The sequence below is a fragment of the Bos taurus genome, chromosome 12, assembly GCF_002263795.3.
Source record: "Bos taurus isolate L1 Dominette 01449 registration number 42190680 breed Hereford chromosome 12, ARS-UCD2.0, whole genome shotgun sequence".
In the NCBI taxonomy this organism is placed as follows: domain Eukaryota; kingdom Metazoa; phylum Chordata; class Mammalia; order Artiodactyla; family Bovidae; genus Bos; species Bos taurus.
The window spans coordinates 69859347-69885989 of NC_037339.1; the positions used below are offsets into that span (position 1 = coordinate 69859347).

Below are 26643 nucleotides of genomic sequence, written 5' to 3' on the forward strand. Positions count from 1 at the left end.
TGTAGAAGAGGAGGATAGCAGATACTTACATGAGATTACTTCCTGTACCCAGAATTGTCTATGTAGAGGGAACTTCAGGATCCATCCCTAGCCAGTTGAACCTAAACCAGATTCTGGAGGCGGGCCTCAGTCCTTTGAGTACTCTTAACTACATTGCTCCCCTAGGTGATGCTAAGGTGCAGTCAGGATGAAGACCACTGTGTAAAAAAGGAGTGAAGGTATATCTAGGATCCTGATGGTTATGGTTTCGCCAGATTCACTGCTTTTCATCCTTAGTTCTGGATCTTTCTACACTCTACTCTTGTCACCTGTTCCCCATTTCTAAAGATTAACTGCCTATTCATTTTCCCCACAAATTCACTCTTTTCTGCCTATGTTTGACTCAAGCAGTCTTTCTTTGCCTGATTATTTATTTCTATATCCTGTGTTTTCTTTTTTTCCCCTCATAAATCAAAGATCATGGAATTGGGCAAGAAATGTTTCATGGGGAAACATGGAGGAGGCATTATACCCACTGAGGAAGTTCTAGCATCAAACGTGTAAGAAGTTCCCCTGAACCAAGACATGGGGTCAAACAGATGATGCTTTTAGGAGTCTGAATACGAAGGACTCCATCAAGAAATGTCTGCCTCAGAGACTCTGAGACTCTCAGAGAACTTTGAATGATGAGCATTGTGGAATTAAGTTGGGCTCTTTAAAAAACCTTGTATGGTTTTACAATTGTGAAGAATACTTGTGAAGGAATAAAACTATTTTCAGTTGGCTTGTGGGAAGAATTTTCATTGGATCATAGATTGGTGTCAAAAGTGAAGGATTTATGGGTAATGTTTTTCCTTCTTCCTACTTATCCAGAAAATTTTAATTTGGTTAGTTTCAGGTTTGATAGTAAATATTTTCTTAGCTGTTGTATTTCTTACTAGTTGAGGTTCAGGATCAAGAATAGACAGAGGAATTGAAGCTATGGGCCACGAACTGGCATTATTCCTTAATGAGATTGTTTTTTCAACTGGGTTATTAAATGATATCTTTTAGTATAAAAATCCTGACACTTAAGCAGTAATGATGTACCTTTATTTGCACTTTTTTTTTTGGGCTGAATTTATTGCATCTGTTGGTATGCTCTTTAGTGGGTGATATTGCTCTTACTTTCTTTTATAATTACACCAATGTTAGGCTCAATCAAAGAGCTAAGTAACAGGCAACGGTGATTCCCAGAGACAATCATAAGTTTCAGGACAGTTTGGGAAGGCAGGTGTTAGTTGCTGGGCTTCTGGTGGACAGCCCCAGGTTTGCAGACTGCAGCACTGGGCTGTCATTGGCCATACCTGGGCTGGAACTGTGCATGTGTACAGTTTGGCATTCTTGCTTCTCTGTGCAAGCCTCCTGTTCCACCTCAGTAAACTCTATAAAAAAGTCTGTTTTACCATATATTGTATGAGGGGCTATTTTAAGCTCTTCATGTTCCTTGGAATGAATGATGAAGCATGCTGGAAAGGTAATAGTGAGCCTTTGTGCTTTTGAGAACTGAGCATCTTGCTCTGATTTGATCATATTACTCATATTTAACTAAGCATTATTCCCTTACTTCTCTATTGTTGATGTTTAGTTGCTAAATCATGTCCGACTCTTGCAACCCCATGGATTGTAGCCTGCCAGGCTCCACTGTCCATGGGATTCTCTAGGCAAGAATACTGGAGTGGGTTGCCATTTCCTTCTCCAGGGGATCTTCCTGACCCAGGGATCGAACCTGCAGCTCCTGCTGCATCTCCTTCATTGCATGCAAATTCTTTAATGCCGAGCCTTTGGGGAAGCCCTACTTTTCTATAGTAGATGAAGATTTATGTGACCTCTTGGAAGACAAAGCAGTTGATTCAGGGTGTGAACATGTGTGTGCAACAAAACAGGAGTGTTGGGGTTCAATGTCACACCCATCTGAGGAACGAGGATCACTTTCTGTAAATATCCTGATTGGGTACTAGTTGGCTGAGCAGAAAATGCTTGTTAGTTTTGTCTTATGTTTGGTATTTTGGATTCTACTTTCCCTTTCTCTTGTGTATGGGTTCCTCAACTTCAGATAAACAGAAGAGAACTATCAAAGCAGCCTGTCAGTTGTTTACCTTGTCTGTGTTAGTAAAGAGATTGCTTAAAAGGAAAGATTTATCTCAAAATGGAGTTCCAGAAAGATTTCCAAACTTTTGGCATTCTGTCTTTTGACAAGTCTGTGAAGGAAATGATGTTGAGGGCCTAAGTGTTTACTTTTTGTGACTTGAATTCGTGTTGAGAGTTTGGTTTTCCTTGCTGGGGAAAAAGGGCACTTTCTCAAGGGGTGATTACAGGGAGGAAGTAGTAGGATGTTTGGTGGAGTGGCTATTTGGCAGGGTGGGCAAGTGTTGCTATTTCTTTGGGGAAAGACAATTGCTTTCTGTAAGTCTTACTTACTCAGGAGTTAAGCCCTAATGCCTCCCAACTGATTGGTTTAGTATTTTAATTTTTTTGCTCTGGGGAAGAAATCATTTCTTCCAAACCAAAACCTGCAGTGTGTGGCTGATGGAGAACCATGGATATTTTATTTTTAGCTTGTCTTCTCTTGTGTTTAATTTTTAACTCCAAGGAACATCCCAGCTTCTAAGGTCTAGAGATATATCGATGCAGTGCCACCTGGAGCTGAAAGTCTGGGAGCCTCCCAAGCCTGGTTTATTTGTGATACTCCAACAAAAGCTAAAGTCTGATATCTTGATCTGTGGACATGTGGAATTCTGGCTGGGAAAGATTGGATCTGTGTTTGTGCCAATGTGTCAGTTCATAAAGGCTCTTAAAGCAGAAGATGATAGCAGGAGTGTGTCTTGCCTACATGAGCCTTCTTGACGTTTTGTCGGGCTGGGACATTGAGATTACACGGGACAGGGGCAGGCTACCAGCAGGGCTTGTTCATATGGAAATGAATTTCTTATTCTTCTTTTGTCACCTTTTCCTCATTCGTCTTAGGCAAAGACTCACTTGGTGTTTTACTAAATGTGTTCTAAAACACTGGATATAATATTTATTGAGCATCCACAGTGTACCAAACACAATGTACCAAGGATTTATTACCTTGAAAAAATTTGGCTTAAGTTTAAAGCTATTGTCTGCTTGTCTTATAGAAGAGAGTGGATCTGTATATTTTTCTTTTGGTTAGCCATGAGTGTAGCATTTTGTGAAAATGCCATTTTAATATGCTAATAATAAAGGTGAAGCTGGTTTGTGTATAGAAATGCAGGAGATTTATGGGTATTTGTTTTATTTCTTGAAAGCTTACTGAATTCATTAATGAGCTTTAGTAGTTTTCTGGTAGTGGCTTTAGAAATTTATATGTATAGTATCATGCCATTTGCAAACAGTGAAAATTTTACTTCTTTTCCAATTTGGATTCCTTTATTTCTTTTTCTTCTCTGATTACTGTGGCTAGGACTTTAGAAACTATGTTAAATAAGAGTGGCAAGAATGGACATCCTTTTTTTGTTCCTGGTCTTAGAGGAAATACTTTCAGCTTTTCACCACTGAGTATGTTAGCTGTGGGTTCGTGGTATATGGCCTTTATTTTGTTTAGGTAGGTTCCCTCTATGCCCACTTTCTGCAGAGTTTCTATGGGTGTTGAATTTTGTTGAAAGCTTTTTCTGCATCTACTGAGATGATTATATGGCTTTTATTCTTCAATTTTTTAATATAATATATCATATTGATTGATTTGTATATACTGAAGAGTCCTTGCATCCCTGAGATAAATCCCACTTGATCACGGTGTGTGATCTTTTTAATGTGTTGTTGGATTTGATTTGCTAGTATTTTGTTGAGAATTTTTGTTTCTATGTTCATCAGTGAGATTGGCTTGTAATTTTCTTTCTTTCTTTCTTTTTTTTTGTGGTATCTTTGTCTGTGAAGCCATCAGGTCCTGGTCTTTTGTTTTTTGGGAGGTTTTTACTCACAGTTTCAATGCAGTACTTATAATTAGTCTGTTCATATTTTCTATTTCTTCCTGGTTCAAACTTCAGTCTTGGAAGGTTTTACTTTTCTAAACACTTGTCCATTTCTTCCAAGTTGTCCACTTTATTGGCATATATTTGCTTGTAGTAGTCTCTCATATTTCTTTGTATTTCTTTAGTGTCCATTGTAACTTTTCTTTTTTCATTTCTAACTGTTGATTTGAGCCCTTTTCCTTTTTTTCTTGATAAGTCTGGTTAAAGGCTTTTCAATTTTGCTTATATTTTTGATGAATCAGCTTTTAGTTTCATTGATCTTTTCTATTGTTTTCTTTGTCTCTATTTAATTAATTTCTGCTCTGATATTTATCATTTTTTCCCTTCTCCTAACTTTGAATTTGTTTTATACTTCTTTCTCTAGTTGCTTGAGTTGTAAGGTTAGGTTGTTTATTTGAGATTTTTCTTGTTTCCTGAGATAAGATTGTATTAGTATAAACTTCCCTCTTAGAACTGCTTTTGCTGCATCCCATTGGTTTAAGATCATTGTGTTTTCATTTGTCTCTAGGTATTTTTTGATTTCCTCTTTGATTACTTCAGTGATGCATTGGTTGCTTAGTAAAGATATTATTTAGCTTACATATCTGTTTTTTTTTTTTTTTTTTAAACAGTTTTTTCCCTTGTAGTTGATTTGTAATCCATAATGTTGTGGTTGGATAAGGTGCTTGATATAATTTCATATGATTAACTGAGGGCTGCTTTGTGGCCCAGCATGTTAGCTATCTTTGACAATGTTCCATGTGCCCTTGAGGAGAATGTGTATTCTGCTGCATTCAGATAGAATGTCATATAAATATCAATTGTGTCCATATGGTCTAATGTGTCATTTAAGGCCTCTGTTTCCTTATTGATTGTTCTGTCTGTATGATCTGTCCATTGATGTAAGTGGAGTGTTAAAGTCCCCCAGTATTCTTGTGCTAATGTTGGTTTCTCCTTTTATGAAAAGACAACCCACAGAATGGAAGAAAATATTTGCAAATGAAGTGATTGGCAAGGGGTCAATCTCCAAAATATATAACAGCTCATGCAGCTCAATATATAAAAAAACCAAATCAAAAAAAAAATGGCAAAGGTCTAAATAGACATTTCTCAAAAGAAAACATACAGATAGCCAAAAAGCACATGAAAAGATGCTTAACATTGTTAATTATTAGAGAAATGCAAATCAAACTACTATGAGTTGTCACCTGACACCAGTCAGAATAACCATCATGAAAAAGTCTGCAAATAATAAATGGTGGAGAAGATGTGGAGAGAAAGGAAACCTCCTACACTGTTGGTGAGAATGTAAATTATACAGTATGGAGGTTCCTCCAAAAAACTAAAAAGAGAACTACCACATGATCCAGCAATCCCTCTACTGGGCATGTATCTGGAGAAAACCATAATTTGAAAAGACAAATGCATCTCAGTGTTCATTGCATCACTACTTACAATAGTCTAGAAGCAATATAAAAGTCTATTGACAGAGAAATGGATAAAGAAGATGTGATATGTATATACAATGAAATATTACTCAGTCACAAAAAAGAATTAAATAATACCATTTGCAACCACATTGGGCTTAGAGATTATAATACTGAATGAAGTAAGTCAGATAGAGAAGGACAAATATCATATGGTATTGGTTATATGTGGAATGATACAAATGAACGTTGTTCCAAACAGACTTCAAAAATAAACTTTTGGTTTTCAAAGGGGAAAGGCAGGAGGAGGAATAAATTAGGACTTCGAGGTGAACATATACTCACTACTATATATGAAATATATATTAATAATTAACAAGGACCTACTGTATAGCATGGGGCTTCCCACGTGGTTTAGTGGTGAAGTATCCACCTGCTAATGCAGGAGATGTGGTTTTGATTCCTGGATCAGGAGATCCCCTAGAGGGGGAAATGGCAACCTGCTCCAGTATTCTTGCCTGGAAAATCCCATGGACAGAGGAGCCTGGCAGGCTACAGTCCATAAGGTTGCAAAGCATCAGACATTGAGCAGACAACACTGTGTAGCACAGGGAACTCTACTCAATAATCTGTGATAACCTATATGGGAAAAGAATCTGAAAAATAATAGATATATGTATAACTGAATCACTTTGCTGTACACCTGAAACTAACATCGCATTATAAATCAACTGTATTTTACTGTGTAAATAAATGTCCACATAATCAAAGCTTTGGCTTTCCCAGTAGTCATGTACAGATGTGAGAGTTGGACCATAAAGAAGGTTGAGCACTGAAGAATTAATGCTTTCAAACTGGTTCTGAAGAAGATTCTAAAGAGTCCCTTTGACTTCAAGGAGATCAAAGCAGTCAATCCTAAAGGAAATCAGTACTGAATATTTATTGGAAGGACTGATGCTGAAGCTGAAGCTCCAATCCTTTGGCCACCTGATGCAAAGAGCCAACTCACTGGAAAAGACCTTGATGCTGGGAAAGATTGAGGGCGCAAGGAGAAGGGGGTGACAGAGGCTGAGATTAGCTAAATGGCATCACTGCCTCAATGGACATGAGTTTGAGCAAACTCCAAGACATAGTGACAGACAGGGAAGCCTGACATGCTTCAGTCCATGGGGTCACAAAGAATTGGACATGACTTAGCAACTGAACCACAACAAAAGTTAAATTAAAAAAAAGTGAAACTTGAGATAAGAAAAACTGGTATGGCTTGTATTTCTAATTAAGGTTTCTTTTCCTTTCCTTTCAGGAAATCTTCAGAGTACTATTACTGACATATTTTGAGGATTTACTTACTTACTTTCAAAACTATGATCCCTCTGATTCTGGGGCTTTGTTCAAAGCCTATGGCTACACTGCTGTACTGAATGTCTGCATTGTCATTTGGGAAATTCTGCACCACTTTTTCTTCTATTACATTCAACGTATAGGAATGAGATTAAGAGTAGCCATGTGCCATATGATTTACCGCAAGGTAAGTGTCATTTGGTACAAAAGTTTGTACCTCCTCTGAAGAATCAGAAGCATTTTGGGAAGGTTCTCTGTAGATTAAAAATTTTGTCACTGTGTCATTTACTTCTTACCAGAGATGCTCGATATTTGTTTCAAGCCAATTTGTTGTTGTTTGAGAAACCTTTACCAATATATAATGAAAAGATTTGTTTGGCGATCAGACGAGGGCTGCCTTTGATAACTTGTATGCATAGGCTGGTGCATAATACCCACTAAACTTATGTTGAAATCTAATTAAAAATTAGGTATCAAAATTATCAAACTGATTTTCAATGTTTTCTTTCCTAAATCTTATTGTGGTATTCATGGAAATTTTGTTGTTTTTCATTTAAACCTTCATTTACATCAAAGTCATGTTTAAAAGTGAGTTCAGTGATTGGATCTATAACATTAAATTTAGGAGAAAAATATGTATTTAATAAAATAAATGATTATATTTTAAATGATGCATCTGGTCACATTTAATATAATTGTGCTTACTAAATAAAAATATAAGTGAAATCTGTGCCAAATTAGACTCACTCATGATATTCTGTAGTTATGATTGTTTTTGATAATAAAGAAAGTGGTTGAGTGTTTGGGAGAAAACTTGAAATTTTAATTTGTTTTTAGCAATTTTAGAGGGTATTTATGTAGCTATTCATTGAAGTTATTAATACAATATTTGGGATTTGTTTAGTATGCATTATAGCAGCTTTAATAAAATCTGGTTTGATGTTTCTAGTGTTTTTGTACTGAGAAATGCTATAAAGTTATTCTATATTTTACTTTAGTCTTATCCAGTATAAAAGGAGTTAAGTATTTCAGATGTCTTTACAAATGAACTGCCACAGATGTCATGTGCTGGAGAGCTCTTTTAAAACGAGATCTTAGATATCTCTTTGTCTTGGGCACTTTGATTTTTAAAAAATCCTGATTTAACCATGTTGTATACTTCAATTTTCTGAGAGAGTAGATTATAAGTGTTTTCACTGCACACACAAAAAGATAACTACATGAGGCAATGGATATGTTAACTGTTTTAACTACAGTAATCATTTTCCAGTGTACATTTATGTCAAACATCTTGTTGTGTACATTAATATATATATATTTCATTAAAAATAAAATCCTCATTGAAAGATAAAACCAAGCAATTTAAATGAAAACAAGCACTTCTTTTACTTGGTTGCTACTTATCTAGAGCTTCTATTTTTTAGGAATACTTTTCTCAGCAAATTAAAGATATCTTTCCTCATCCTTTTTTGAGCAGAGTCTTGTTAATCTTTGGGCTATGTGAACCCGATTCATGGACCTAACATTCCAGGTTCTTATGCAATATTGCTTTTTACAGCATTAGATTTTCCTTTCACCACCAGACACATCCACAAAGGGGCGTTGTTTTCACTTTGGCTCAGCTTCTTCATTCCTTCTGGAGCTATTTCTTTGCTCTTCTCCAGTAGTACGTTGGGCATCTACTGACCTGGGGAGTTCATCTTTTAGTGTCAAATATTTTTGCCTTTTCATACTGTTCATGGGATTCTCAAGGCAAGAATGCTGAAGTGGTTTGCATTCCCTTCTCCAGTGGACCACGTTTTTTCAGCTGAGCTGTTTTAAATCCTAAAAGATGGTGCTGCTAAAATGCTGCACTCTGTATGCCAGTAAATTTGGAAAACTCAGCAGTGGCCACAGCACTGGAAAAGGTCAGTTTTCATACCAATCCCAAAGAAAGGCAATGCCAAATAATGTTCAAACTACCACACAATTGTACTCATTTCACATGCTTGCAAAGTAATGCTCAAAACTCTCTAACCTAGGCTTCAACAGTACATGAACCAAAAGCTTCCAGATTTTCAAGCTAGATTTAGAAAAGGCAGAGGAACCAGACATCAAATCCCAAACATCCGTTGGATCATAGAAAAAGCAAGAGAATTCCAGAAAACATCTAGTTCTGCTTCATTGACTACACTAAAGCCATTTACTTTGTGGATCACAACAAACTCTGGAAAATTCTTAAAGTAATGGGAATACCAGAACACCATACCTGCCTCCTGAGAAACCTGTATGCAGGTCAAGAAGCAACAGTTAGAACTAGACATGGAACAATGGACTGGTTCCAAATTGGGAAAGGAGTACGTCAAGACTGTATATTGTCACCCTTGTTATTTAACTTCTATTCAGAGTGCATCATGCAAAATTCCAGGCTGAATGAAGCACAAGCTGAAATCAAGACTGCTGGGAGAAATATCAATAACCTCAAATATGTAGATGACACCACCCTTATGGCAGAAAGCAAAGAGAAACTAAAGAGACTCTTGATGAAAGTGAAAGAGGGGAGTTAAAAAGCTAGCTTAAAACTCAGCATTCAAAAAACAAAGACCATGACATCCACTCCCATCGTGTCATGGCAAATAGATGGGGAAACCATGGAAACAGTGACAGACTTTATTTTTTGGGGGGCTCCAAAATCACCAAAGATGGTGACTACATACTTGAAATTAAAAGACGCTTGCTCCTTGGAAGAAAAGCTATGACCAACCTAGACAGCATATTAAAAAGCAGAGACATTACTTTACCAACAAAGGTCTGTCTAGTCAAAGCTATGTTTTTTCCCAGTAGGCATGTAGACATATGAGAGTTGGACCATAAAGAAAGCTGAGCACCAAAGAATTGATGCTTTTGAACTGTGGTGTTGGAGAAGACTCTTGAGAGTCCCTTAGACTGCAAGGAGATCAAACCAGTCAATCCTAAAGGAAATCAATCCTTAATATTCATTGGAAGGACTGATGCTAAAGCTGAAACTCCAACACTTTGGCTACCTGATGTGAAGAGCTGACTTATTGGAAAAGACCCTGTTGCTGGCAAAGACTGAGGGCAGGAGAAGAGGATGACAGAAGATAAGATGGTTGGATAGCATCACCAACTCGATGGACATGAGTATGAACAACTCTGGGAATTGTTGATTGACAGGAGAGCCTGGTGTGCTGCAGTCCATGGGGTTGCATAGAGTCGGACATGACTGAGCAAATGAAGAACAGCAACAAATGTGAAACTGGGGGCCCTGGCATGTCACTGTCAGTCATAGACTGTAGCTGCTGCTGCTAAGTCACATCAGATGTGTCCGACTCTCTGTGACCCCATAGACGTCAGCCCACCAGGCTCCTCTGTCCCTGGGATTCTTCAGGCAAGAATACTGGAGTGGATTGCCATTTCCTTCTCCAGTGCATGAAAGTGAAAAGTGAAAGTGAAGTCGCTCAGTTGTGTCCAACTCTTCATGACCCCATGGACTGTAGCCTACCAGGCTCCTCTGTCCATAGGACTTTCCAGGCAAGAGTACTGGAGTGGGTTGCCATTGCCTTCTCCACATAGACTGTAGAACGTAAGCTAATTTGTTCCTAGGTTATGTGGAAATGCAACGATGCCCATACATTCCAGTCAAGCGTCTTCCTTGTCCTCCATCATTATGTTTGTTATTCTGTTGCACCTTCTACCATTTAGAAGATGAATACTCAGGTTTCCCTACAAATTATCTAGAAGTTTATCTTTGCAGATAATGTTTAACTCCCATAACTAACTAACTAAATAAATAGGAAATTTCACCAGAAGTGCAGTATGAAAATCTTATACTAGCTGTGAGGTGATGTTTCACTCAAAATTTACTCTTTGATGCACATGTAAGCCATTGTCCACCTGGTTTTCTTCCTCTTCCCACTAGTGTTTTGGAATGTTGCCTTTGAGAAATTGGACCCTTCCTGGCATGCTGCTTGAAAGTGAAAGTGACAGTCTTAGTTGCTCAGTCATGTCCAACTCTTTGTGACTCCATGGGCTGTAACCTGTCAGGCTCCTCTGTCCATGTAATTCTCCAGGCAAGAATACTGGAATGGGTTGCCATGCCCGTCTCCAGGGGGGCATGTTACTTACATGAAAGTAAACATTTGCCAAAGGCATTAATTTGCCTACTTGATTAGCCTTAAGGAATTGTTTCTTTTTCAATTTTTTAGAAAATTTTACATAATATTTAAAGATTACACTCCATTTACAGTTATTATAAGATATTGGCTGCATTCCCTGTGTTGTACTATATATCGTTGTAGGCTACCTTACACCCAATAGTTTGTACCTCCCACTCCCCCATCACTATATGGCTCCCCCACTTCACTGGTAACCACTAGTTTGTTCTCTGTATCTGTGAGCCTATCTCTTTTGTTTTATTCACCAGTTTCTTATATTTTTAGGCTCCACTTATAAGCAATACCATACAGTATTTATCTCTCTCTCTCTGACTTGTTTCCTTTAGCATCAGTTCCATTCAGTTTAGTCACTCAGTCATGTCTGACTCTGTGACGTCATGGATGGCAGCACAGCAGGCTTCTGTGTCTATTACCGACTCCTGAACCTTGCTCAAGCTCATGTCCATCAAGTCGGTGATGTCATACAACCATCTCGTCCTCTGTCATCCCCTTCTCCTCCCACCTTCCATCTTTCCCAGCATCAGGGTCTTTTCCAACGAGTCAGTTCTTGGCATCAGGTGGCCAAAGTATTGGAGTTTGAGCTTCAGCATTAGTCTTTCTAATGAATATTTAGGATTGATTTTCTTTGAGATTGACTGGTTTGATCTCCTTGCCATGCAAGGGACTCTCAAGAGTCTTATCCAACACCACAGTTTAAAAGCATCAGTTCTTTGGTGCTCAGCTTTCTTTATAGTACAACTCTCACATCCATACATGACTACTGGAAAAACCATAACCTTGACTAGAAGGACCTTTGTCAGCAAAGTAATGTCTCTGCTTTTTAATATGCTGTCTAGGTTGGCCATATCCTTTCTTCCAAGGAGCATGTGTCTTAGTTTCATTGCTGCAGTTACCATCTGCAATGATTTTCCCCCACCCCCGAAAAAACGTGTGTGGATGGATACTTAGGTTGCTTGCATATCCTAACAATTGTAAATAATGCTTATATGAACATTGTGGTACATGTATCTTTTTTGAAGTAGTGTTTTTGGTTTTTTGGATATATCACAGGAAGCTGAATTGTTGGGTCATGTGGTAGATCTGTTTTAGTTCTTTGACAAGCCTTCATACAGTTCTTCATAGTGGCTGTCCAATTTACATTTTCACCAATAGTGTATGAGTGTAACCTCTCCTCCACATCCTTACCAGCATTTGTTATTTATGTCCTTTTTGATGAAAGTCATTCTGACAGGTGTGAGGTGATATATCATTGTGGTTTTGATTCACACTTCCTCATTGGAAAAATGTCTATTTAGTTCTTTCTGCCCATTTTTAATAGGGTTGTTTGTTTTTTGAAGTTGTGCTATATAAATTGCTTATATACATTGGATATTAATCCCATATAGGTCATATCATTTACAAATATTTCCTACGATTCAGTATCTTTTCTTTTCATTTTGTTGATGATTTCCTTCTCCAAGTAAAAGTTTTTAAGTTTAGTTCTGTTCTATTTGTTTATTTTTGCTTTCATTTCCTTCACTTTAAGAGAGAACCCCAAAATACACTGCTTTGGTTTATGTAAAAGAGTGTTCTCCCTATGTTTACCTCTAGGAGTTTTATAGTATCTGGTATTACATTCAGGTCTTTAATACATTTTGAGTATATTTTTGTATATGGTATTAGAGAATGCTTTAATTTTATCCTCTTAAATGTAGCTGTTCAGTTTCCCCAGACCTTTGTTGGTAAAGTAATGTGTCTGCTTTTTGATATGCTGTCTAGGTTGGTCATAGCTTTTCTTCCAAGGAGCAAGCTACATTTAAAAATAACCAAACTGATCACTTGAATCACAGTCTGTGTAACTCAGTGAAACTACGAGCCATGCCATATAGGGCCACCCAAAATGAATGGGTCATGGTGGAGAGTTCTGACAAAATGTTGTCCACTGGAGAAGGGAATGGAAAATCACTTCAGCATTCTTGCCTTGAGGACTCCATGAAGATATGAAAAGGCAAAAAGACAGGACACTGAAAGATGAACTCTCCAAGTCAGTAGGTGCCCAATATGCTACTGGAGAAGAGTGGAGAAATAGCTCCAGAAGAAATGAAGAGGCTGAGCCAAAATGAAAATGACACCTAGTTGTGGATGTGAGTGGTGATGGAAGTAAATTCTGATGCTGTAAAGAACAATATTGCATAGGAACCTGGAATGTTCTGTCTATGAATCATGGTAAATTGAAAGTAGTCAAATAGGTTATGGCAAGAGTAAGCATCAACATTTTAGGAATCAGTGAAATAAAATGAGCTGGAATGTGTGAATTTAATTCCGATGACCATTGTATCTATGACTGTGAACATGAATCCCTCAGAAGAAATGGAGTAACCCTCATAGTCAACAAAAGAGTCTGAAATTCAGTAATAGGGTGCAGTCTCAAAAATGACAGAATGATTTCTGTTCATTTCCAAAGCAAACCATTCAATATCACAGTAACCTAAGTCTATTCCCCAACCAGTAATGCTGAAGAAGCTAAAGTTGAACGATTCTGTGAAGACCTACAAGAACTTCTAGAACTAACACCCCCAAAAGATGTCCTCTTCATTACAGGGGACTGGAATGCAAAAGTAGGAAGTCAAGAGATACCTGTAATAACAAATTTGGCCTTGGAGTACAAAAATCAAGCAAGGCAAAGACTAACAGTGTTTTGCCAAGAGAATGCAGTGGTCATAGCAAACACCCTCTTCCAACAACACAAGAGACAACTCTACACATGGACATCACCAGATGGTCAATACCAAAATAAGATTGATTATATTCTTTGCAACTGAAGATGGATAAACTCTATACAGTCAGCAAAAACAAGACTGGGAGCTGACTGGCTGAGTTCATGAACTCCTTATTGCCAAAGTCAGACTTAAATTGAAGAAAGTAGGGAAAACCACTGTGCCATTCAGGTATGACCTAAATCAAATCCCTTACAATTATGCAGTAGATGTGGCAAATAGATGAAAGACATTAGATCAGATAGGTACAGTGCCTGAAGAACTATGGATGGAGGTTCGTAACGTACAGGAAGCGGTGATCAAAACCATCCTCAAGAAGAAGAAATGTAAAAAAGCAAAATGGTTGTCTGAGGAGACCTTACAAATAGCTGAGAAAAGAAGAGAAGTGAAAGGCAAAGGAGAAAAAGAAAGATACCCACTTGAATGCAGAATTCCAAAGAATAGCAAAGAGAGATAAGAAAGCCTTCCTAAGTGATCAGTGCAAAGAAATAGAGGAAAACAATAGAATGGAAAAGACAGAGATCTCTTCAAGAAAATTAGAGATAGGAGGAGCCAAGATGGCGGAGGAGTAGGACGGGGAGAACACTTTCTCCCCCACAAATTCATCAAAAGAGCATTTAAACGTCGAGTAAATTCCACAAAACAACTTCTGAATGCCGGCAGAGGACATCAGGCACCCAGAAAAGCAATCCAACTCTTCGAAAGGAGCGCGACTGAACAAAGAGAAGAAATACAGCTCCACCCATCAGAACACCGACACAAGCTTCCCTAACCAGGAAACCTTGACAAGCCACCTGTACAAACCCACACACAGTGAGGAAAAGCCACAATAAAGAGAACTCCACAAACTGCCAGAATACAGAAAGGACACCCCAAACTCAGCAATTTAAACAAGATGAAGAGACAGAGGAATAGCCAGCAGATAAAGGAACAGGATAAATGCCCACCAAACCAAACAAAAGAGGAAGAGATAGGGAATCTACCTGATAAAGAATTCCGAATAATGATAGTGAAATTGATCCAAAATCTTGAAATCAAAATGGAATCACAGATAAATAGCCTGGAGACAAGGATTGAGAAGATGCAAGAAAGGTTTAACAAGGACCTAGAAGAAATAAAAAAGAGTCAATATATAATGAATAATGCAATAAATGAAATTAAAAACACTCTGGAGGCAACAAAGAGTAGAATAACAGAGGCAGAAGATAGGATTAGTGAATTAGAAGATAGAATGGTAGAAATAAATGAATCAGAGAGAATAAAAGAAAAACGAATTAAAAGAAATGAGGACAATCTCAGAGACCTCCAGGACAATATTAAACGCTACAACATTCGAATCATAGGGGTTCCAGAAGAAGAAGACAAAAAGAAAGACCATGAGAAAATACTTGAGGAGATAATAGTTGAAAACTTCCCTAAAATGGGGAAGGAAATAATCACCCAAGTCCAAGAAACCCAGAGAATCCCAAACAGGATAAACCCAAGGTGAAACACCCCAAGACACATATTAATCAAATTAACAAAGATCAAACACAAAGAACAAATATTAAAAGCAGCAAGGGAAAAACAACAAATAACACACAAGGGAATTCCCATAAGGATAACAGCTGATCTTTCAATAGAAACTCTTCAAGCCAGGAGGGAATGGCAAGACATACTTAAAATGATGAAAGAAAATAACCTACAGCCCAGATTATTGTACCCAGCAAGGATTTCATTCAAATATGAAGGAGAAATCAAAAGCTTCTCAGACAAGCAAAAGCTGAGAGAATTCAGCACCACCAAACCAGCTCTCCAACAAATACTAAAGGATATTCTCTAGACAGGAAACACAAAAATGGTGTATAAATTCGAACCCCAAACAATAAAGTAAATGGCAACGGGATCATACTTATCAGTAATTACCTTAAACGTAAATGGGTTGAATGCCCCAACCAAAAGACAAAGACTGGCTGAATGGATACAAAAACAAGACCCCTACATATGTTGTCTACAGGAGACCCACCTCAAAACAGGGGACACATACAGACTGAAAGTGAAGGGCTGGAAAAAGATTTTCCATGCAAGTAGGGACCAAAAGAAAGCAGGAGTAGCAATACTCATATCAGATAAAATAGACTTTAAAACAAAGGCTGTGAAAAGAGACAAAGAAGGTCACTACATAATGATCAAAGGATCAATCCAAGAAGAAGATATAACAATTATAAATATATATGCACCCAACACGGGAGCACCACAGTATGTAAGACAAATGCTAACAAGTATGAAAGGAGAAATTAACAATAACACAATAATAGTGGGAGACTTTAATACCCCACTCACACCTATGGATAGATCAACCAAACAGAAAATTAACAAGGAAACACAAACTTTAAACGATACAATAGACCAGTTAGACCTAATTGATATCTATAGGACATTTCATCCCAAAACAATGAATTTCACCTTTTTCTCAAGCGCACATGGAACCTTCTCCAGGATAGATCACATCCTGGGCCATAAAGCTAGCCTTGGTAAATTCAAAAAAATAGAAATCATTCCAAGCATTTTTTCTGACCACAATGCAGTAAGATTAGATCTCAATTACAGGAGAAAAACTATTAAAAATTCCAACATATGGAGGATGAACAACACCCTGCTGAATAACCAACAAATCACAGAAGAAATCAAAAAAGAAATCAAAATTTGCATAGAAACGAATAAAAATGAAAACACAACAACCCAAAATTGGGGGACACAGTAAAAGCAGTCCTAAGGGGAAAGTTCATAGCAATACAGGCACACCTCAAGAAACAAGAAAAAAGTCAAATAAATAACCTAACTCTACACCTAAAGCAACTAGAAAAGGAAGAAATGAAGAACCCCAGGGTTAGTAGAAGGAAAGAAATCTTAAAAATTAGAGCAGAAATAAATGCAAAAGAAACAAAAGAGACCATAGCAAAAATCAACAAAGCCAAAAGCTGGTTCTTTGAAAGGATAAATAAAATTGATAAACCATTAGCCAGACTCATCAAGAAACAAAGGGAGAAAAATCAAATCAATAAAATTAGAAACAAAAATGGAGAGATCACAACAGACAACACAGAAATACAAAGGATCATAAGAGACTATTATCAACAATTATATGCCAATAAAATGGACAACGAGGAAGAAATGGACAAATTCTTAGAAAAGTACAACTTTCCAAAACTCGACCAGGAAGAAATAGAAAACCTTAACAGACCCATCACAAGCATGGAAATTGAAACTGTAATCAAAAATCTTCCAGCAAACAAAAGCCCAGGTCCAGACGGCTTCACAGCTGAATTCTACCAAAAATTTAGAGAAGAGCTAACACCTATCCTGCTCAAACTGTTCCAGAAAATTGCAGAGGAAGGTAAACTTCCAAACTCATTCTATGAGGCCACCATCACCCTAATACCAAAACCTGACAAAGATCCCACAAAAAAAGAAAACTACAGGCCAATATCACTGATGAATATAGATGCAAAAATCCTAAACAAAATTCTAGCAATCAGAATCCAACAACACATTAAAAAGATCATACACCATGACCAAGTGGGCTTTATCCCAGGGATGCAAGGATTCTTCAATATCCACAAATCAATCAATGTAATACACCACATTAACAAATTGAAAAACAAAAACCATATGATTATCTCAATAGATGCAGAGAAAGCCTTTGACAAAATTCAACACCCATTTATGATAAAAACTCTCCAGAAAGCAGGAATAGAAGGAACATACCTCAACATAATAAAAGCTATATATGACAAACCCACAGCAAACATTATTCTCAATGGTGAAAAATTGAAAGCATTTCCTCTAAAGTCAGGAACAAGACAAGGGTGCCCACTTTCACCATTACTATTCAACATAGTTTTGGAAGTTTGGGCCACAGCAATCAGAGCAGAAAAAGAAATAAAAGGAATCCAAATTGGAAAAGAAGAAGTAAAACTCTCACTATTTGCAGATGACATGATCCTCTACATAGAAAACCCTAAAGACTCCACCAGAAAATTACTAGAACTAATCAATGATTATAGTAAAGTTGCAGGATATAAAATCAACACACAGAAATCCCTTGCATTCCTATACACTAATAATGAGAAAACAGAAAGAGAAATTAAGGAAACAATTCCATTCACCATTGCAACGAAAAGAATAAAATACTTAGGAATATATCTACCTAAAGAAACTAAAGACCTATATATAGAAAACTATAAAACACTGGTGAAAGAAATCAAAGAGGACACTAATAGATGGAGAAATATACCATGTTCATGGATTGGAAGAATCAATATAGTGAAAATGAGTATACTACCCAAAGCAATTTATCGATTCAATGCAATCCCTATCAAGCTACCAACAGTATTCTTCACAGAGCTAGAACAAATAATTTCACAATTTGTATGGAAATACAAAAAACCTCGAATAGCCAAAGCAATCTTGAGAAAGAAAAATGGAACTGGAGGAATCAACCTACCTGACTTCAGGCTCTACTACAAAGCCACAGTTATCAAGACAGTATGGTACTGGCACAAAGACAGAAATATAGATCAATGGAACAAAATAGAAAGCCCAGAGATAAATCCACGCACATATGGACACCTTATCTTTGACAAAGGAGGCAAGAATATACAATGGATTAAAGACAATCTCTTTAACAAGTGGTGCTGGGAAATCTGGTTAACCACTTGTAAAAGAATGAAACTAGAACACTTTCTAACACCATATACAAAAATAAACTCAAAATGGATTAAAGATCTCACCGTAAGACCAGAAACTATAAAACTCCTAGAGGAGAACATAGGCAAAACACTCTCTGACATACATCACAGCAGGATCCTCTATGACCCACCTCCCAGAATATTGGAAATAAAAGCAAAACTAAACAAATGGGACCTAATTAAACTTAAAAGCTTCTGCACATCAAAGGAAACTATTAGCAAGGTGAAAAGACAGACTTCAGAATGGGAGAAAATAATAGCAAATGAAGCAACTGACAAACAACTAATCTCAAAAATATACAAGCAATTCCTACAGCTCAACTCCAGAAAAATAAATGACCCAATCAAAAAATGGGCCAAATATCTAAATAGACATTTCTCCAAAGAAGACATACAGATGGCTAACAAACACATGAAAAGATGCTCAACATCACTCATTATCAGAGAAATGCAAATCAAAACCACTATGAGATACCATTTCACACCAGTCAGAATGGCTGCGATCCAAAAGTCTACAAATAATAAATGCTGGAGAGGGTGTGCAGAAAAGGGAACCCTCTTACACTGTTGGTGGGAATGCAAACTAGTACAGCCACTATGGAGAACAGTGTGGAGATTCCTTAAAAAACTGGAAATAGAACTGCCTTATGATCCAGCAATTCCACTGCTGGGCATACACACTGAGGAAACCAGAAGGGAAAGAGACACGTGTACCCCAATGTTCATCGCAGCACTGTTTATAATAGCCAGGACATGGAAGCAACCTAGATGTCCATCAGCAGATGAATGGAAAAGAAAGCTGTGGTACATATACACAATGGAGTATTACTCAGCCATTAAAAATTCATTTGAATCAGTTCTAATGAGGTGGATGAAACTGGAGCCTATTATACAGAGTGAAGTAAGCCAGAAGGAAAAACACCAATACAGTATACTAACGCATATATATGGAATTTAGAAAGATGGTAACGATAACCCTGTATACGAGACAGCAAAAGAGACACTGATGTATAGAACAGGCTTATGGACTCTGTGGGAGAGGGAGAGGGTGGGAAGATTTGGGAGAATGGCATTGAAACATGTGAAATGTCATGTATGAAACGAGATGCCAGTCCAGGTTCAATGCACGATGCTGGATGCTTGGGGCTGGTGCACTGGGACGACCCAGAGGGATGGTGTGGGGAGGGAGGAGGGAGGAGGGTTCAGGATGGGGAACACATGAGAAATAAAGGAATAAAAAATTAAAAAAAAATTCAAATAAATGAACAACAAAAAAAAAGAAAATTAGAGATACCAAGGGAACATTTCATGCAAAGATGGGCATAATAAAGGACAGAAATGGTATGGACCTAACAGAAGCAGAAGATATTAAGAAGAGATGGCAAGAATACACAGAAGAACTGTACAAAAAAGATCTTAATGACCCAGATAATCATGATGGTGTGATCACTCACCTAGAGCCAGACATCCTGGAGTGTGAAGTCAAGTGGGCCTTACTTAGGAAGCATTACTACAAGCAAAGCTAGTACAGGTGATGGAATTCCAGTTGAGCTATCTCAAATCCTAAAAGATGATGCTGTGAAAGTGCTGCACTCAATATGTCAGCAAGTTTGGAAAACTGAGCAGTGATCACAGGACTGGGAAACTCAATTTTCATTCCAATCCCAAAGAAAGGCAATGCCAAAGAATATTCCAACTACTGCAGAATTGCACTCATTTCACATGCAGCCAAAGTGTTGTTCAAAATTCTCCAAGCTAGGCTTCAGCAGTATATGAATCGAGAACTTCCAGATGTACCAGCCAGATTTAGAAAAAGCAGAGGAAACAGAGATCAAATTGCCAACATCTGTTGGATCATAGAAAAAGCAAGAGAAACCAGAAAAACATTTACTTCTGCTTCATTGACTACACTCAAGCCTTTTACTTTGTGGGTCACAACAAACTCTGGAAAATTCTTCAAGAGATGGGAATACCAGACCACCTTACCTGCTTCCTGAGAAACCTGTATGCAGGTCAAGAAGCAACAGTTAGAACCAGAGGTGGAACAATGGGGTGGTTCCAAGTTGGGAAAGGAGTACATCAAGGCTGTATATTGTCACTCTGCTTATTTAACTCATAAGCAGAGTACATCATGTGAAATGTTGGGCTGAATGAAGCACAAGCTGTAACCAAGATTGCAGGGAGAAATATCAATAACCTCAGATATGTAGATGACACCACCTTTTTGACAGAAAGCAAAGAGAAACTAAAGAGCCTCTTGATGAAAGTGGAAGAAGAGAGGGTAAAAGCTGGCTAAAACTTTCAAAAAAATGAAGATCATGGCATTTGGTCCCATCATTTCATGAGAAATAGATGGGGAAACAATGGAAACAGTGACAGACTTTATTTTTTTGGGCTCCAAAATCACTGCAGATGGTGACTCCAGCCATGAAATTAAAAGATGCTTGCTTCTTGGAAGAAAAGCTATGACCAATCTAGACAGCATATTAAAAAGCAGAGGCAGTGCTTTACTGACAAAGGTCCCATCGTTTTTCCAGCAGTCATGTATGGACGTGAGAGTTGAACCATAAAGAAAGCTGAGTGCCAATGTATTGATGCTTTTGAACTGTAGTGTTGGAGAAGACTCTTGAGAGTCCCTTGGACAGCAAGGAGATCAAACCAGCCCATCCTAAAGGAAATCAGTACTGAGTATTCACTGGGAGGACTGATGCTGAAGTTGAAGCTCCAACATTTTGGCCACATGATGTGAAGAACTGACTTATTGGAAAAGACCCTGATGCTGGGGAAGATTGAAGACAGGAAGAGGAGACAACAGAGAATGAGATGGTTGAATGACATCACTGACTTGATGGATATGAGTTTAAGCAAGCTTTAGGAGTTGGTGATGGGCTGGGAAGCCTGGTGTGCTGCAGTCCATGGGGTCACAAAGGGTTGGACACGACTGAGTGACTAAACTGAACTGTGCAGTTTTCCCAGCACCAGTTATTGAAGAGACTGTGCTTTCTCCATTGTGTATTCTTGCCCCCTTTGTTTTAAATTAGTTAACCCTAAGTGTATTGGTTTATTTCTGGGCTCTCTATTCCATTGATCTATGTGTCTGTTTTAGTGCCAATATCATACTCTCTTCTCTTGGGCTTCCCTTGTGCCTCAGCTGGTAAAGAATCTCCCTGCAATGCGGGAGACCTGGGTTTGATCCCTGGGTTGGGACAATCCCCTGAGAAGGGAAAGGCCACCCACTCTAGTATTCTGGCCTAGAGAATTCCATGGACTGTATAGTCAATGGGGTCACAAAGAGTTGGACATGGCTGAGTAACTTTCACTTCACTTTCATACTATCATTTTGATTACTGTAGCTTTGTACTATGGTTGAAGTCAAGAAGTATGATTCCTCCAGCTTTGTTGTTCTTCTCTCTCTCTTTTTTTTTTTTTTGACTATGTGTCATTTGTTTTTCCATACAAATTTTATATTTTTTTGTTCCAGTTCTGTGGAAAATGCCATTGGTAATTTGATAGACGTTGCATTGAATCTGTAGATTGCCTTGGGTAATATGGTCATTTTAACAATACTAATTTTCCCAATTCAAGAACATGGTATATTTTTCCATCTGTTTTGTTATCTTCAATTTCTTTCATCAGTGTCTTATAGTTTCTGGGGTACAGATCTTTTACCTCCTTAAGTAGGTTTATTCCTAGGAATTTTAGTCTTTTTGATGCAATGGTAAATATGATTGTTTCCTTAATTTCCCTTTCTGATACTTTGTTAATAATGTATAGCAATGCAGCAGATTTTTGTATATTAATTTTATATCCTGAAACTACTGAATTCACTGATGAACTCTAATAGTTTTCTGGTAGTGTCTTTAGGATTTCCTATGTATAGTATCATGTCATCTACAAGTAGTGACAGTTTGATTTCTTCCTTTCCAATTTAGATTCTTTGTATTTAAAATAATTGTCTTTTACAAAGTCAGGAATTGCTGAGGTAAAACCATAGAGATATCGTGGATTTCCAGAAACATTACTCAGTCATGTCTAACTCTTTGCGACCCCGTGGACTATACAGCCCATGGAATTCCCCAGGCCAGAATACTGGAGTGGGTAGCTGTTCCCTCCTCCAGGGGATCTTCCCAACCCAGGGATTGAACCCAGGTCTCCCCACATTGCAAGGGGATTCTTTACCAGCTGAGCCACCAGGGAAGCCCAAGAATACTACAGTGGATAGCCTATCCCTTCTCCAGGAAATCTTCCTAACCCAGGAATTGAACTGGGTCTCCTGCATTGCAGGTGAATTCTTTACCAGCTGAGCTATCAGGGAAGCCCTTCCAGAAACATGGGAGAGACAGTTTCCTCATGTACTTTCATGCATCTAGAATCCTGCTGAGATGAAGAAATAAGACGTTTCTTTTTTGTAGGTTACAGGTGAGCTGATTCTTTAGGGCAAAAGCTGGTGCTGCAGAGCAGCTCTAAAAGGCCCATCTGAATGTTCCTAGTTTATACTGAGGCCCTACTTGCTAATCTGTAGTCCTGGAAAGAAATCAGATTGAGTGCTAGAAATGGGATGGCTGCTAAGCTTATAGTCATAGTTTGTAATGTTGAATGATCTTCTGACATTTTGTTTGGATCCAAGGCTCCAGTTGATATGAGACTGAAACATCTCACAGTGGTCACTTCAGATTCCTCACATCTCTAGGGCATTTTGGGGAACTTTTTACCAAATAAAGGGATCATGTAAAACAGGCTATTTTTTGTAAAGTCAGGCATTAAAGGACATAGATTCCTCACCAGAATATTATTTTGAACATTATTCTCTGTTTATTTTATTGTATATTATTTAAAAACATTTAAAAAATAATTTAATAAGTATTTATTTTTGTCTGTGCTGGGCCTTTGTTGCTTTGTATGGGCTTTCTCTTGTTTCTCTTGTTGAGGGCTGCTCTCTAATTGCAGTGTGCAGATGATTTCTCTTATTGTGGAGATGGCTTCTCTTATTGCAGAACACAGGCTGTAGGGTGCTCGGGCCCAGTAATTGTGGTGCACAGGCTTAGTTGCCCTGCAGCATGTGGCATCTTCCCAGGTGAGGGATCAATGCTGTGTGTCCTGCATTGGCAGGCAGATGCTTAACCACTGAACCACCAGGGAAGTCCTCTGCTCGTATTGGAATGAGGAAATTAAAGTCAAAGTTCTTAAATGATTTCACATACAGTGTTAATGATTGATTCCAAGTCCCCTAATTTATAGTCCAAGTCCTCTAATTTCTTGCTTTAAGGCAGTTTCTCCACTCTCATCTAGTTAGGCTCAAATTTACTTTGTTTGCTCCTAAGTCTAAACCTACATCCTTTACACTCTGGGCAGACCCAAGTTCATTGAGAAACAGTGTGGGAGATTTTGTTTCTACATCCTACTCCTCCCTTTGCTGTCCTTGTGGGCAGGACTTCTGCCACATTGAGGAGATAAAGGATGAACATGGGTCCCTAGAGCCCTGCTGTCAGGGGTTATCCTGCTTATCCTGATACCATGCATGACCCCAAGAAAGTGTGACCCATTTTGCTATATTTTAAGTGTGGATTTTTATCAACATGGGAATCCAGTTCTCTGTCTCCCTCTCTTATTTCAGACCCTTCGCCTGAGTAACTCGGACATGGGGAAGACCACCACAGGCCAGATAGTCAACCTGCTGTCCAACGATGTGAACAGGTTTGACAGGGTAAGTGCCCAAGGGATCCTCTTTCATTTCTCACTGGGTTCAGCTTTTTGGGATGCCAAGTGCCAGGGTTTGGTGTCAGCCAGTGTTCTGTTGAGAACCTAAGATAAGGGTTGTTATCCAGCTCTCATCTCTTCTGTGTGAAACTTACATGTAAAAATATGTATTGTCCTGTGGATTAGACTAATACTAGATAGGCAGTAGTGTCCTTTCCTAGCTCGGTTAGCATCCCTAAAGGTCCTCCTGGTGTAGCCCTTCTTGCCACATGCTGTCAGTGTTGCTGAACTGTCTTCCTCCTCCTCTGGATGATGAAGGCTTGGTGGGCAGGGATTGTTATTTCCCCTGTGGCCTATTCAGTGCTGCTGCACGGGGAGCCTGTGAGGAATATGCCAAGTAGGTTGTCTCCAGCCAGACTCAACTTCCTCTCAGCTGTCCGCCCCACACGCTCTTTTTTTTTTTTTTTTAACACTTACCTTATGACTATGCAGTACTTGTTTCCACTGTTTCCCCATCTATTTGCCATGAAGTAATGGGACCGGATGCCATGATCTATCTTAGTTTTCTGAATGTTGAGTTTTAAGCCAACTTTTTCACTATCTTCTTTCACTTTCATCAAGAGGCTCTTTAGTTCTTTTTCACTTTTTCCTTAAGTATGGTATCATCTGCATATCTGAGGTTATTGATATTTCTCCCAGCAATCTTGATTCAAGTGTGTGTTTCATCCAGTCCAGCATTTCTCATGATATACTCTGCATGTATTTTTGGGCTCCAAAATCACTGCAGATGGTGACTAAAAGATGCTTGGTCCTTGAAAGAAAACTAGACAGCATATTAAAAACAGAGACATTACTTTGCCAACAAAGGTCTGTCCAGTCAAAGCTATGGTTTTCCCAGTAGTCATGTATTGACATGAGAGTTGGACTATAAAGAAAGCTGAGCACTGAAGAATTGATGCTTTTGAGCTGTGGTGATTGAGAAGACTCTTGAGAGTCCCTTGGACTGCAAGGAGATCCAACCAGTCCATCCTAAAGGAAATCAGTCCTAAATATTCATTGGAAGGGCTGATGCTGAAATTCTAATACTTTGGCCACCTGACCGGAGGAACTGACTCATTTGAAAAGACTATGATGCTGGGAAAGATTGAAGGTGGGAGGAAAAGGGGACAACAGAAGATGAGATGGTTGGATGGCATCACTGACTCAATGGACACGAGTGTGAGAAAACTCCAGGAGTTGACGATGGACAGGGAGGCCTGGCATGCTGCAGTGCATAGGGCCGTAAAGAGTCGGACATGACTGAGAGATTGAACTGAACTGAATGCAGTACTAGGATGCAATCTCAAAAACATCAGAATGATCTCCTTTCATTTCCAAGGCAAACCATTCAATATCACAGTAATCCAAGTCTATGCCCTGACCAGTAATGTTGAAGAAGATGAAGCTGAATGGTTCTATGAAGACCTACAAAACCTTCTAGAACTAACAGCCCCAAAAGATGTCCTCTTCATTATAGGGAACTGGAATGCAAGAGTAAGAAGTCAAGAGCTACCCGGAGTAACAGGCAAATTTGGCCTTGGAGTACAAAATGAAGCAAGGCAAAGGCTAGCAGAGTTTTGCCAAGAGAACACACTGCTCATAGCAAACACCCTCTTCCAACAACACAAGGGAAGACTCTACACATGGACATCACCAGATGATCAATACCGAAATCAGATTGATTATATTCTATGCAGCCAAAGATGGAGAAGCTCTATACAGTCAGGAAAAACAAGACCAGGAGCTGACTGTGGCTCAGATCATGAACTCCTTATTACCAAATTCAGACTTAAATTGAAGAAAGTAGGGAAAAACCACTAGACCATTCAGGAATGACCTAAATCAAATCCCTTATGATTATACGGTGGAAGTGACAAGTAGACTCAAAGGATTAGATCTGATAAACAAGTGCCTGAAGAACTGTGTACAGAGGCTCATGACATTGTACAGGAGGCAGTGAAGGCCATCTTCAAGAAAAAGAAATGCAAAAAGGCAGAATGGTTGTCTGACGAGGCCTTACAAATATCTGAGAAAAGAAAAGGAGCTAAAGGCAAAGGAGAAAAGAAAAGATATACCCATTTGAATGCAGATTTCCAAAGAATAGCAAGGAGAAATAAGAAAGCCTTCCTCAGTGATCACTGCAAAGAAATAGAGGAAAACAATATAGACTGGGAAAAATTATAGATCTCTTCAAGAAAATTAGAGCTACCAAGGGAACATTTCACACAAAGATGGGCTCAATAAAGTACAGAAATGGTATAGACCTAACAAAAGCAGAAGATATTAAGAGGAGATGACAGGAATACACAAAAGAACTATACAAAAAAGATCTTCATGACCCAGATAACGATGATGGTGTGATCACTCACCTAGAGCCAGACATCCTGGAATTTGAAGCCAAGTGGAGCTTATGAAGAATCACTACAAGCAAAGCTAGCAGAGGTGATGGAATTCCAGTTGAGCTATTTCAAATCCTAAAAGATGAT

The 26643-nt window shown here is 38.4% G+C and overlaps 1 protein-coding gene across 1 annotated transcript in view; it reads left to right on the forward strand.

Moving 5' to 3' along the window:
- LOC104973089 (ATP-binding cassette subfamily C member 4-like) overlaps window positions 1–26643 on the forward strand; it is a 149005-nt gene that overhangs the window by 66669 nt on the left and 55693 nt on the right. Inside the window, exons 4-5 of the mRNA XM_059892171.1 lie at window positions 6723–6947; window positions 24036–24125. Coding sequence (XP_059748154.1) covers window positions 6723–6947; window positions 24036–24125 — 315 coding nt within the window. The remainder of the gene's footprint in view (window positions 1–6722; window positions 6948–24035; window positions 24126–26643) is intronic.